The sequence below is a fragment of the Montipora capricornis genome, chromosome 7 (genome assembly GCF_036669925.1).
Source record: "Montipora capricornis isolate CH-2021 chromosome 7, ASM3666992v2, whole genome shotgun sequence".
Classification (NCBI taxonomy): Eukaryota; Metazoa; Cnidaria; class Anthozoa; order Scleractinia; family Acroporidae; genus Montipora; species Montipora capricornis.
This window is the reverse complement of record NC_090889.1, coordinates 30,122,302-30,137,301: the sequence shown is the minus strand read 5'-3', so window position 1 is coordinate 30,137,301 and position 15,000 is coordinate 30,122,302. Positions and strand designations below refer to the sequence as shown.

The 15,000-nt window shown below is 35.5% G+C and overlaps 1 protein-coding gene and 1 long non-coding RNA gene across 4 annotated transcripts in view; both read right to left on the bottom strand.

Annotated features, from left to right (window-relative positions):
* Window positions 1-791: 791 nt before the first annotated feature.
* LOC138056857 (cytosolic 10-formyltetrahydrofolate dehydrogenase-like) overlaps window positions 792-15,000 on the bottom strand; it is a 27,049-nt gene continuing 12,840 nt past the window's right edge. For all 3 annotated transcript variants that reach the window (XM_068902779.1, XM_068902778.1, XM_068902777.1), the window contains 11 exons: window positions 7,176-7,281; window positions 6,206-6,293; window positions 5,846-5,939; window positions 5,491-5,590; window positions 4,886-4,984; window positions 4,638-4,711; window positions 4,212-4,303; window positions 3,357-3,462; window positions 2,970-3,051; window positions 2,690-2,807; window positions 792-1,771 (listed from right to left, as the gene is read on the bottom strand). In XM_068902779.1, coding sequence (XP_068758880.1) covers window positions 1,716-1,771; window positions 2,690-2,807; window positions 2,970-3,051; window positions 3,357-3,462; window positions 4,212-4,303; window positions 4,638-4,711; window positions 4,886-4,984; window positions 5,491-5,590; window positions 5,846-5,939; window positions 6,206-6,293; window positions 7,176-7,281 — 1,015 coding nt within the window. In that variant the 3' untranslated portion in view covers window positions 792-1,715. The remainder of the gene's footprint in view (window positions 1,772-2,689; window positions 2,808-2,969; window positions 3,052-3,356; window positions 3,463-4,211; window positions 4,304-4,637; window positions 4,712-4,885; window positions 4,985-5,490; window positions 5,591-5,845; window positions 5,940-6,205; window positions 6,294-7,175; window positions 7,282-15,000) is intronic.
* LOC138057810 (uncharacterized) lies at window positions 10,296-13,003 on the bottom strand. The gene is made up of 2 exons (XR_011133721.1): window positions 11,336-13,003; window positions 10,296-10,839 (listed from the first exon to the last, which is right to left on the bottom strand). It is a non-coding gene; the product is annotated as an uncharacterized lncRNA (long non-coding RNA).

Genomic DNA, 15,000 nt, shown 5'->3' with positions numbered 1-15,000 from the left:
AGGTTCGGGCAGCACACACTCTCCTGCAGTACGAAAATCAATATGGTTTCCAGGAGTGCGATCAAGACTTGGGTTATTGACTTGGCCTGGGTTTGAAACTGTCTACAAGCAATGGCTTGCGCATACTCAATGAAGAATCTACATCATTTCTGTAGAGTCCTTTCTTTCTCGTGGAGTTAAGAAAGGCTCTGCTGGCAGGGTGAGGATTTCCCATTTAATCCACGTTCCACCATTCTGTGACTGTTTATTGGAGCGACAGCATGCAAGTTTAAGACTATGTGTACAGTACAATAGCTGTCACCAGTACAGATTGGTTGTTACAGTAATAAATGTAGTACCCAAATTTCTAATTATGAGTGAAAAAAATTAACATGGTACTCATTTGTACAAATGTACCCTTCTTTAATCAGGACAGGACAGTTATTATTGGTGGCATATGCTCCGGCAGGAGAAAGAGCAAAATTGATTGACCCTTCTTTAATCAGTATACACGTACCTCTTAATTTAATTATTTTCTTGTAAAACTTGTGAAATGTAATTCTCTCAAATACAGAGATATTTGGTCAATCTGCCAAAACATTCCATTCATGAGACCAACAAATGTATTATTTCCACTGCAAATTTCCCCTGTTGTCTGTCAAAATATGTCAAAATACACAGTTCTGTACTACATGTATCTGTGCACAATGGGTGAGGCTATTGTCACCTTCAATCACTATTACACATCCAACGACATTACATGAGCTGTCTTAATGATATTGCACATTTGCCACAAAAAGACCATCGCAGAGTTAGGTTCTTCCATTTTATTTATTTTCTCAATAAATTACACTTTTTGGCAAGTTGGCATTTTTAAAAAATATGTTGCAGTGTGCCATTCATGGTATATTACACCTAATTTTAGACTAAAACCAAGCAGCAACTACACTTTAAATACAAATTCGCTGTGTTATTTAATTTAATCTACATTACACCAAGCGCAATATTTTCTTGAACAAATACAATAACAGCAAAATAGTTTATCTATTTTTTATCAACCCCTCTTCCTAACAATATTATTATTATTGAAAAGCAGATTAAAAATCGTCCACAGTGACTTTCCATTATTTGTGCAAAAAGACTGCCAATAGTTATTGTTTCTGCAACATCAACTGAGCAAGTAAAATGTATGCCATAAACAAAGATAATGACTTTACAAGGTGTGTTTTAAAAGTTCTTTTTGTTTTCTAATAATGAGCACTGTTTGTCAGACACCAAATTGGGCCTGGGTTTTGAAAAATGACAAATTTATACTCAAAAGCCACTTGAAATTATTTTTTTCTGGTATGCTCTGTAAGTCACAATCATTATGATTCTAAAAAAAAATCAAAGTTTTTCCCTTAAGGCTCAAGCAGGATGATACAATTCCATTTTTGAAATAAAAATTCATGAAAGCATTGCATGAATGTCAAAATCAATAACCTTCCAGGCTACAAGACTCTTGTAATCCAGAAAGGCTTGAAGAATACTTTAATTGCCATCACTGGCCATGTGTTTTTGATTATGTATTACACATTCATGAGGCATCCAATTCAAATAATGTGTTTTTGAAATCTGGGCACATCTAGCTGCTAGCTGTAGGGATTGACTTCTAAAAATCCAGGGGGAATTTCAGTCAAATTAAATCATGCAAACACAACATTAAATAATTTTTTTTTTATGATAAGTGAAGGATTTTAGTATTCAACTGTAGTCACTTTAGTCTTCAAGTATTCATTGAGAGCTTCTTCCCCTAAAAGAATTAAGAATGAATTAGTTTACAAACCAAGTAAATGAAACCAATTTTCTTGTATTAGTAATGTTTACCATCATGATAATTATGATCAGGATTTATAAACTTAAGACCAATTCAAGAGTTAGTAGACGTGCTGCAAGGCTTATGGGAATATTGTAAGCAATAAACATTCAGTGTTCATATCCAGTCATTACTGTTGTTAAACAAGGCACCTAAAAAAGAAAATCTGATGAAAGGTTTCTGAAATCAGCGGAATATTGTATCAGATATGCAACCATTAATCTATAATAATAATAATCTATAATATACAATTCATTATTTGTTTTTTTTCCAGGTGAATCATCAATGAATTAATTATAAATACGACTAATTTGGAGGAAATTTTTTTGGGGGTTTAACCTTTTGTCACCTACTGTAGTTCCAAGTCTTACACTGTAGCTCCCAGCTCAGTTTAAGTACTGTTTAAAAAACGAACAGCAGTGTTTTATCAGGATTAAAACACCCGGCATAGCCGAATGTTTTTAGACCTGATAAAACATGAGCTGTAAGTTTTTTCAATGCCTTCAAAAACACTCCACAAAAAGTGTTTCCCTCGGGAGTCTGAACAAAGGTTCAATTTGTGTGAGGAAGATTTTAGCTTACAAAAAAACTAAGATGGCCTTGTTACTTTTCTTTATAATTATAAAGAATTCTAATGAGGACTTTTTTTATCAGATTTAAAGCTCACACATGTGACATTTTATCGGTGTCTTGATAAGCTGTTAGGTTCATGAATTATTATTAAATGAGTTTTTGAAGACAACCCAAACTAAAACTAAGAAGGCCATCAGTTCCACTCAGGTCATTAGCACCCAGAGATTTTTCAAGAACAACATGCCACATTGTCAATACAATAATAATCTCTTCCCTACTTACCCAAATCTTTACCAAAGCCAGACTGCTTGAAGCCTCCAAAGGGAGCAGCCACATCAGTCTTGTTGTAAGTATTGACAAAGCAAGTTCCCGCATCTAAACCATCAGCTACACGGAGAGCCTACAGTACAAAATAAATAGATGTAAAATTTTTTTTTTTCATAGCACATGTCATGTCATGCAAAATTTAAAAAAAAAACACTTACTGTATTATATAAAATTAATATTGGTTTTAGATGCAGGCACATTTAGATCACGGTTTCTGCACAAAAAGAAAACTGACCTTGCTTAAATCCTTCGTAAAAACACCGGAGGCAAGACCGTACTCAGTACCATTGGCACTCTTCAAAACACCCTCAATGTCTCTAAAGAGAAAAGGCACAGTGACTGCATTTTGCATTAGCACTTACAGAAGGCAAAGGATAGGCAATAATATTGTTATAACAACTATCATTATATTGCTGATAAACAGAGAAGTAGTTCTACCCGAAACAAGGTCACCTAGTGGTTCAAACAGGGCTTGAACCCTGGGTATCCAGATCTCAAGTTAAACAAACCACTCAGCCTGACTTCCTCCCATCCATATCAAAGCTACCTTACATAGGTCATGTGTGGTACTTTTTTTGTGTTCTTTGATCTTGCACAGATCATGAAAGCTCGAGGAACTTACCCATTTTCAAATTTGGAAATGATCATGATGGGACCAAACGATTCCTCCGTGGCCAAAAATGTTCCATCCTGCACGTCAGTAAATACAGTAGGCTCAAAGAAGAATCCTTGGGATAGTGCAAAAAAATATTGTCATTGGTGGATTTGCTTCTATTGTGAGATTAAGTTGATAATAGTAATGCGTGTGATAATAATAATAGAGTGGTTTTCAATTGAGTGTCGAAAGTAACTTGCGAATTGCTTCAATGGTTTTGCATTACTTCACTCTGTAATTCGTTCAAAGTTCTTGCGCCACTTTCTTAACCAATCAAAAGTGAAAGCAAAACCAATCGTGGCTACATTGTGCGTGCACAATTTCCCGTGCTTTGTGTCGGCTAGGTGTAATTACTTCAAGTTTTGATTGGTTTACTGGAAAATATTGTCTCCTTCCTTTTTGATTGGCCAAAGTAATTACTTTGGTTTTGGTTTTGGTTTTGCGACAATCTATTCAAACTCGCTCTACCAACAACAAACCACCACCATAACATTAGCTTAAATCATTCAAGTATAAACAAAAGGGAAACTCCTAAACAATAAACAATACTCAGTCGTAGATAATGGCTCCCAAACTCGTTCCCAGGGTCTCTCTTCTCTGCCTCTCTGTGAGGTCTGGTCTCAACAAATTAAGTACCCAAAGGAGAGAAGTGGTGCTCGTTGAGAGGTGGTACTACAACTGCTAAAAACACTGTTATTTTTACTTCAATCGAAATACATGATGATAATTGTTAGTTTGTTTTCTTTTGTTTTGTTCTGTTTTCTTTCTTTCTTTTTTTAAGACTACCTGGAGAAAAGTTTTGTTTTTTTTAACCAAAAATACCTGGCCTGTCCACTTGCTTGCCACCATAAACTAACTTGGCACCTTCAGCAACTCCTTTGTTAACATACTCAAGAAGGGAATCAAGGTGGGCTCTGTAATGACAAAAATAAATGTAAAAGCTGTCAAATTAGAAACTAATTCTTACACCATGTTTGACAACTATTAATATAAAATGGGATGTTAGGGACCTGTTGAAATACAACCCGGTTACCAATGGTGCGCCTGACCACCACCTACAGTATAGGGCGGCCTCTTAACACCGTTTGTTTTGCCTACAAGAAGAGTCTATTGTGTTTGAGTTTGCACTGCGATCACAGTCGCCTAATAAACCATCACCAGGCGCTTATGGAAAAAGTTATAATTGAAACCTACATGTAGAGCTGAGATGTATAAAGAAACATAAGTAAACAAATCATTCCAACTTACTTGTGATTCTGAGGCCCGTGATCTGTTGAGCGGTCAAGCGGATCTCCGATTTTCATTTTCTTGATCTCCTCAACCTGATGCAGTAAACCAGAAGACTTTACTTTAGCGTAAAATGTATAATACATTCATGATTGATTTTTGTAACCAATGCTAGTCAATTCTGCAACCCTATACATATCCAAATAAAAAAACCTTAATTATCACATACAGCTGTACTCTCATGTAAGTACGGTACATCAATGACATACCACTCTTGTCACATATTCATCATGAATAGATGCCTCAACAAACAGACGCCCAGCTGCTATGCAGTTCTCTCCTTTGTTAAACATGCAAGCCATCATTCCCTAGATAAAAAAAAAACAAATAAAGTGAAGTACTCGAATGTATGAGATAAATCAACAGTATGACAGCTACAACCCACTAGTAACACCCATCATAGTAAATCACACTACCCCAGACTGCACTACTTATAATCAAAAAAAAAAAAATCTGGATCCAGACTTGATTCATCTGGTAACTAAAATAGGACACACTTTCCTCTCTCCCTAAAGAGGATTTTTGTCATAACTGCATCACCAGACCGAGTTTTACACCAACTGAGCAGTCTACCACTATCCAAAAGCACTCATTTTAATCAGTCTGCTAGAACTGTGAACCCACAAAATCCACATCCAAAAAGTATCGAAACGTCTGATTCAGTTAGTCTTTAGATCAGACTAAAAAATTTTTTTGAATATAGCAAAATTTGCAAAAATTCAAGAATATGAATCCATTTAAAAAATAAGTCAGACAATCTGGCTTCAGATTTTCCCAGAAACCCAGACTTATTAATTTTTGTGTATTGTTTTACCTGTCTGACCGCCCTGTCCATATCGCAGTCATGAAAAATAATCAAAGGGGATTTACCACCAAGCTCCAGAGAACACTTCTTTAAGTTGCTGACAGCACAACTGCAGGATAATAAAATTTATTTTAGTAAAGAAACTCTCTGGAAGAAATTAGGAAAACTACCGGTATTCATGAAAGGTACTACTCAAGCTTCGAAATTCATGAAGTGATCAACATTTCGTTGGAACATACTGTACCACTGCCTCCTAATTAATTGAGAAGAAGGCCGATGATACACGACATTGTATTTTCTATTGATAACATGTTACAAATAAATTATAATTTATAATTACATTATAATATTATTAATACTGTACCTTTCCATGATTGATTTGCCAGTTTCAGTTGATCCAGTAAAACCAACTTTCCTAATGTCAGGATGAGAACAAATCCTATTGCCTACAACAGAACCTGAAAAAAAAACATGATTATTGTTCTATCCTGTGTCTTTAATGATTATAGATGAAGTCCTTTAAGTCTTACAGTACATGTAAATTCCATTTTGACATTTCACAGCATTAAGAAACATATCACATTTATTGACAGCTGTCTGTACTTAACTAGAACTACAGCCTGTAGTAAATAAATCAGAAAAGACTTCAGATCATTTGCTGCTGACATTTATTATTATGCATGTGGTACACATTGTTCAGTCATGTACTAGTCAAGAGCTGTACCTGATCCTGGTAAAATGTTGATGACACCTTTTGGAAATCCTGCTTTAGCCGAAAGCTCAGCAAACTTGAGTGCTGTAAGTGGGGTCACCTGACAAGTTAATAAAATATGATTGTGTAATTTAATGAATTTACAATTCCTATTGCCATATTCTCTAGTAATTTGCACAAATCCCATAATACAGCTCTTTTGTTCCCCCAAAACTTTGCACAGACATTGTTTTCAATTTCTCTAGGGACATCTTCATGACCCAGGAGAAATTGCAAACAATGACATTTCTGCAAAATTTTGGGGGGTTAAAGAAGTGCATTATGGATTTGAGTAAGTAAAGAATGGAAGGAAAATAACTTACAAAACATGGTCAAGTCTTTTTAATTCCCACAAACCTCAGCTTAAATTAATGCTCTGCCTGAGCTGAGTTGGAGAAGATCCTCAGCCAACTTTTATTCCTCTCTTAACACACGGGACAAAGCGAACACCTCCCCAGTCCCCTTTTAATTGTTGGACTTTCATCAACCATAGCATCACTGGTCAAGCACTGCCAGGAATGAGCCACCAAACCAAGAATGTTGACATTACCTGATTACCTTTTTGGCTGGCATTGATCAGTTTGGATCTGATCAACTTAGGATGCTTTCCAACTGACAGAACTCCATCAGACCGGTTGGACTGGGCATTTGGATGGACTAACTCTACAACAACTTAATTAACCCTTTGACGTCCAAACCGGCCGAAACCGGCCAGACTTAGTATTTTACTCTGTCTAACGCCAGACGATTTTACTCGTCAATGGGGAACCCCTGGGAGTCAATGGGTTCAAATCAACACAGAAGATTTTATAGGGATTATCATGCAAGTGTTCCTTCAAGTTGTTGCATTTTTTTTGCAAACTGATGGGTCTGGCCTACCAGTTCTGACAAAAGGAAGGCACACATGTTACTAAGTGTGTGAGTCTAACAGTTGTAAACACACCTGGGCTGGTTTGAGGATCACTGTGTTCCCGGCTGCCAACAGAGGAGATATCTTCCAAGCTAACATCATCAGAGGATAGTTCCAAGGCACAATCAAACCACAGACACTGCACAAAAGGCAAAGAAATTATTATCTACATGTACATACAGTGTACTCAATAAATTAAAAAGCTTACCGCAATATTACAGCTAGGGTGATGACAAGGAGGATAGTTTGGAAAGGAAATTGTTACTGATTGCATCTTAATTTATATTAATAACTTTAATAAGGCGCTCCCTTATCATGATTGTACTTTTGGTTACAATAACCAGTCGTGAACTCTTGTCTTGGCCACAATCGATATTAAATATAAACTACTGTCCAATTTTTATGATGAGCAAGACAGCAGTTAATTAAATATCATTTAAATATTGCTTCCTTTTTGCTGTAGTGGTGAAGGAAGAACAACCACAAATAACCACTGATGCAAGAACAAACTTTGTTTACAAGGTCATGACCATTACCCAAAACTTTGCAACATTAATAATTAGTATTTTAAAATTTTTAATCAATCATGACTTCTTTGGAAGACCCATTTTGGACCAACTTTCAAGGAACTCTCCTGGTGTTTGCTGTACTGTTTGGTTTGTCTCTCAAAGACAAACGTTCAATTCAGTCTGCTGATAAATGCCTACGTATTTTAATACTAGATAGTACTATGATCATACAATCATGTAGATACTTCCTTTTTATCAAGGCAAAACTACCCTGAGTGGTGAAGGAAGTGCAACCACATACCTAAACATGTTTTGTCACATCATCGAAAGTTCCCAACCATACAAGTCTGTGACCATAACCTTAAAAGCAAGGGGGAAATGGCAAACACAATGAGGTGTGGATAGACTCTGTTTTGATTGGATCCAAGGGATTTGTACACTGTCTTGTTCAAGAATTGTACAGCAGTCCAAACTGGATTTGTAACAAGATTTTACGTAATAAATTATAATAATATTGCAGCTTTTACACCAGTTAAGTGAATGGGTTAAACCTCCCCTTGCAGGACAAAAAATCCCAATTGAAGATAATTAAAAGGTTTTGGTCTTTTGGGCAATGTACTGTAACTTCCAAATGGTATTTTGCCTACAAAGAATGATGGTATTCAAATTGTGTGGCCAAAATGACATGTCACAACAGCTAACTTAAAGGTAAAATGTTGGCTGTGACTGTTTTGTTCAAACCAGTAAATACATTTTGTATTTCATGCAATGGAGATATCTGAGGAGAGGTGGAGGGATGTGTTATCTTTGAGTTGTAATAATTAATAATAATACTTAGTCTATTAGTTTAGAATAAGAAGGCATTGTAGGACACAATCATTCTTGATGGTAGCAAATGGGTCTTGACCACAAAACAACGCAATATGCTACTACAGTAACATCCCAGGTGGAAATCTTATTAAGATCTTACCAAGATTCTTAGTAAGTTTCTTATTAAGATCTTACTTTGTTTCTTAATTAAGATTCTTACAAGATCTTGTAAGATTCTTGTTAAGATCTTACAAGATCTTGCAAGATTCTTACAAGATCTTGTAAGATTCTTAACAAGATTCTTACAAGATCTTGTAAGAATCTTGCAAGAATCTTATAAGATCTTAGTCGAGATCTTCGATAAGATCTTGTAAGAATCTTGTAAGAATCTTACAAGATCTTGTAAGAATCTTGTAAGAATTGTGTAAGATCTTAGTCAAGATCTTAGATAAGATCTTGCAAGAATCTTGTAAGAATCTTATAAGATCTTAGACAAGGATCTTGTAAGAATCTTGTACAATCTTAGATAAGATCTTGTGAGAATCTTGTAAGATTCTACCCAAGATCTTATCTAAGATCTTGTAAGGTGTTGAAGTATCTTGGCTAACATCTTCCAAGATTACCAATGATAAACTTACAAATATAGGGGTCTTATTAGGGTACAACAAAACATTGTATTTTTGGAGTTGTTTTGTTTTATTTTGTTTTACATAATCTGCACTCCAGTACTAAACTGCAGAAAGAACCAAGTATTGTATATGTAACTTTCTACAAAAAGATCCAAATCTTGCACTGGCTTCTTATCAGTAAATTTGTAAAAAATCTAGCAATATTTTTACAAATCAAACACTGCTGCTTTCCTAGTGTCATTATTGCAAATTACAGTCAACTCCAATAACTTGAACCCCTGTTCACAAAAAGTAATCACTTTCAATTGCCAGTCTTAACTCAAAATAATTATTTTCCCCTTTAATGCTACCTTACAAAGTGATGCTGAACAATACTATTCTTTTGTGTACTTTATTGAAAAGCTTAACAATTCCAACAGAAAATAAATAACCATATGACTATTGTTAAGTCTCCAAATTAATTCATAACCAAAATTGTCATCGAGCTAAAGCACTAAGTTGCCATGAAAAGTCAAGTTAATACATGGGTGCACAAAGATTGCTGTACGTCTGTCAAATGTGTAACAATATTACTGTCCAGACTTGTTGAAACTACAGTACTGAACCTGAAAATCAAACAACTATTGCACTGACAATACATTTGTTGAACTTTTTCTTAAAAAAAAAAAAAATCAGTTTCAAACCCATAATTGGCAGTCTGTCTTCATTTAGTTATAACTCTATTTATTGCTCTATTTATTGCTATTTATTGGGATTGCTACGTATTTGGTACATTGTAGCACTCCATAGATACCCCATATGATCTAGTATCGGAATGATATGGCTCAGCCCCATACCAATACCACACGATCTCTGACCCCTCACTTTGGGAATGCTACATATTTGGCAGCACTCCATCCAATTCCCATATTATCCAGGAACACTGGTATATGGTATGGGAATGGTATGGGAATGCTATGGGGATTTGGTGAAGTCCCTTACAATCCCCATATCATGCTGGCCCATATGATATGGCAATCAATGAGATGGTAAACTTCCATGCATACAATCTCCACATTATTGTCTAGGTACATGTACAGCTGTATGCTGCATCTGGTATGGGAATGAAATGACTTTTCACACAATTCCCGTCCTGTCCCATATATTCAGTGAACAGCTGTGATTCTTCCTAGTGTTGGACTACAATCAATCAATTCACTGGTCAGTTTTCTGAAGTAATAAGGTCCTTTAATCAACATACAAACAAGTAGCACAGTTTCACATTCAGCTTCAATGGGTATTAATTACTTATGATCAGATCATTACATTTCAGCAACTGCAAAAACTAAAAATATATAATATATATATCCTGCTCCTGTAAAATAATATTCCAGCAAATCAGAGATGTGGTGGAAACTACAAAAAATTCATTACAGTCAAGCTATTTAACAGTAACAGTTACTACCATAGCTCACAGGCAATACAGAGAATACAGAGTTCAAAGCAGTACCTAAACATTTAATTCATGTCAAAATATTTGGATTGGGTTCTTGTTTTAAAATTAAACACGAAAAAAGCTGTTAAACATTTCAGATAAACCACAGAACTCTAACAAGTCTGCAAAGAGAGATCCTTAAATACATCAAACCATGACTGGTGGAGGAGACAGAATTGGTTGCTAAGCATTTTTGTCTGCTGTAAAGGACCTTTCCCTGCTGTCCAATCAAAGATTTTTTTCAGGACGTGTCTCTTTCTGCTCTTTCATGGCAACTTAAAAAAATACAGCATATACAGTATTATTATACTTCAATGATGCAAATTGTAGTAATTCCTCTAAATCACTGATTATTTCTATTACAACTAAATTGTGTAAGAGTAAACTCATAAATTTGGATCCCTTTACTTACAAACGTCAATAAAAGCTTCGTCAGGCATTTTCTGCATTGATTACAATAGTTAAAGTGACAGCATTTAGCATTTTTACGAGAAGGAATCATTTGTCAATCGTATACATATAACTTGCGGTATGAGCACTTGTTTTCCAAATCATTTGCTTCACCATTTGTTCTTAATCTTCATTATTCTTCATTACAGGTTTACGAATTTTTTTACAGGGCTATAGCATTTAAGCCAAATTGACTATCCTTGCTTCACAAATTGACTCGAAGGTGTGAAAATGTGAATTCTAAATACAGGTAAACCGTTCCTCATTTTCAAGACAATAAGGCATCAAATCAAGCGTTATTCGCTTAAAGTTAACGCTTACCTTTTTACTTGAGTTGTTGTAAGCATTTCCTTGCCTGGATCAGGATTTAAAGAGTAAACCTAACCAAAAAATCGTCACCGTGCAAAAAGTGTGATCGTACATACATTAACGTTCGAATAAAACCGCCCAAAATCTGTAAGAGCTGGACTGGTTACCACTGACTGCTGACCAAAACGAAAAGGGCTCACTAGTTTCCAGTCCGGTCTCTCACGTGTTATTCAAGATGGCGGAGGATGACAATCTTTCCACCGATTCATTAAATATAAATGTGCAAGATTTGAAAGATACTGGAGTTCATTGAAAGGATTAAGTACTGACTTGGAGTGTGTAATTTTCAAGAGTAATGCATCATGTTCCTTTTGGAATAAGGCCGATTATGAGAGCATCAAACAAGGTAATCCGTTGATGATATTTGTCACAATCTATACAATACATCAGAATAAAAGCTTTCTTTTTCATTTCTCCGTGTACAGAGTGATTTTATGTTCAAAGTTTGAGGCCTTTAAAGGACATTGTCTAAGCAAAGTACATATATTACGAGTTTTTTAGAGCTTTCCGCCTTTGGAAAACGAAAATTTCCAGTGTCTATTTCATATTTGTGCTTGTGAGTATCTTCAACATTTAGAGTTGGACAAATCCTTTTTCATTTCAATTGGAATTGCTTACATTCGTTTTGAAGTCTTTTCATTTTGAAGTCTTTTACGTGGCTTTTGTCCACTGCGTTCGTTATGCCCAAGACAACATTATTATGTTAATTTTAAATAAATTACTTAGCTGGAACTTTGACCGGTGTATAAGTCGAAGGCGATTTTTGGAGCTTCTTTTGAGGCCATAAAAGGTCGACTTATACATGGGTAAATACGGTACTTCCCCGGGGTACTTCTGTCATATTGTCTTCAAATGTATCTTGCAAAGTTGCTGAAATTCTCTCTCGCCTTGTTGCTCATTTCACAAACTTCAAGAAAAGATCTTACAGCAATATTATAGGTAAAAAAGTGTGTCAAGTTTTAATTAATTGATTCTCATTATTTGCATTAGCCGCACCTCTAATTCTTCTACTAGTTTTGATCAGGAAGAATGCAGCTCACTGCTGTATGGTGGCTCATCAATTTCAGCCAAAAACTTCAAGGTTTGAAGCAAAAACACAACCTGTATTCCCGAGCAGTGCATAGTGTACTTAAGCTTATTAAGTCATGCCTTCCATAAGAAAACAAGTGCCCTTCATCAGGATACCTTATTTGAAAAATAACTCTAGCATGTAGGATTTCATTTCAAAAAGCATGTCAGCTGTTTCAGTTGTCAGTATCCTGTGGAGGATGAAATTTGCCTGTCAGTGAATGACCAGTGCGCAAGGCCTGCAATGCAAGCTAAGCCTTTTTGGCTCCCTCTCTCTCCAGTCTTTCCATGCAGTCGTTTTCTTCCCGAATTCTTTCCCTGTCCCCTGCCCTTAAGGAGGCTCGAAATAGTTTCTCTTTTTTTCAAACAAATAAACATATTCTGTCCTTAGATACAGTTAGGTTAATCATATCATGACGAAATTTGGCCAGGGTATTAAGTACCTATCATAAATTTCTCACACTATATTTTCCTCCAAAATAACGTTACCATGGCAACGATATTAGGCATTTCTTTGAGCCTTAAAATCAACATTAGTGACCATTTTTGAAGAAACAGGACGGTGAAATTTTCCAATTCAGCTTTACCAGATAATGTTAGAAATACTCTCTAAAAATTCAACAAAATCTGTAGGTCAGTTTTTCCGAAAAATAAGTTTTCTTGAAATGTGGCTCTAATTTTTTTTTTCACCTACAGAATTTTTTTGTAATTTGAAAGACAAACAGTTTAAATTAATCTAAGCTAACATGCAAAAAATAAAAAAAATTCACCATTCGGAAGCAGAGATATAAACAAGTAAAGTTGCAAAATCAGGAAAAATTAGGGGGTTACAAGATCAGCATTTACGCATGCGTGACCCACTCATTCGAGTCTGCACACGAGTGGAGCTACAGGCCAACACAAACGGATTTAAGTGGCTATTAAACCGTTTGTGTAGAATTTTCGTAGTTTTCGTGAATAGGAGATGTCTATGTATACTCCATATGTATAGGAATTAGGAGAAAGGTGAGCGAAATTAGCGGTATTTGTTTATTTCTGGTGACCCATTTGAATCACGAGCTGACGCGAGCAGCTTACGAATTGCGTGTGTGGCTTACACGGGCGCGCTCAGCTGAAAACCCTTTCGAGCCTCCTTAAGTGCCTGCTACGCAGGCTAAAAGGAAATTAACTTCAACACTTGTTTAATTTGACTTAAAAATTAATTAAAAGCCCCCCAGTCCAGCCCAAATGAATGCTGATCATTATAAGTATACTAAGATCTTGTAAGGTCTTTCTTAAGATTAGTTTGCAACATTTTTCACAAAAATCTCACAAGACCAGGAGCCCATTACCCGGAGCTTCCATCTGTATTGTACCCTTGAGTCAACCCTGTCCTGTATCTTTCTATTTTTAGAACTACTACATTTTGACGTATGTGACTTATGTGACGTATGTGACTGAGAACATAAGTGAAGTGGTTCACATACGTATGTGACGTAATAAATGGCTGACCATAGGTCTGTTATGATCAGCTATTGTGAAAACACCCAGTAAAGCCCCCCTGGGAGGTGCTTCTAAAAATAGAAAGATACAGGACAGGGTTGACTCAGAGGGTTAATGTGGAAGATGGAGGCTCCGGGTAATGGGCTCCTGACAAGATGTTACATGAGATCTTCTAGGATGTGTACTAAGGTCGTATAAGATCTTCACCAAGATCTTAAGTAAGATCTTTACTTAGATCTTTTAAGATCTTTTTTAAGATCTTATTTAAGATTCTTACTATATCTTGTAAGATCTTTGCTAAGATCTTGTAAGATTTTTACTAAGATCTTATGTAAGATGTTTGCAAGATCTTGTAAGATTTTTACTAAGATCTTGTAAGATTCTTACTACATCTTGTAGGATCTTTGCTAAGATCTTGTAAGATTTTTTCTAAGATCTTATGTAAGATGTTTGCTAGATCTTGTAAGATTTTTACTAAGATCTTGTAAGATTTTTATTAAGATCTTGTAAGATCTTTTTCAGTAAGATCATGTAAGGTAGTCCTAAGATCTTGTTAAGATCTGGTAAGATTCTTTTAAGATCTTACAAGATCGAAAACATCAGCAACCTTAAATTTTTTTATCAAAATTTGTTAAGCAAATGTATTAAGATCTTATTAAGATCAAAGATCTTAAACAAGATCTTATTAAGATTTTCATCTTAATGCCCATCTTACAAGATTCTTACAAGATCTTAATAAGATTTCCACCTGGGAGTGGAACTCCGCCTTACAGCCACTTTAGTAGTTTTAGGTAGTTTTTTTTTTTTGTGGCCTTACGGCCACTTCAGGAATTTAAATTTTAAAGCCACTTTTTTTGGCTGGGCAAAACTGCCACACATTCTCTTATAGAAAACACTTGTTAAAGTGGTCACCCGTTAATACGGTCAACGACCGTAATTTTAAATCCCAAACAGTAGAATCCTCTATTATTTCACCCTGTTTATTTAAATACGTGCACTCACGCTAAATTTAGAAAACCGCCAGCTGTGACATGTCAATTTCATTGACCTTTGTAATTTAAATTGAA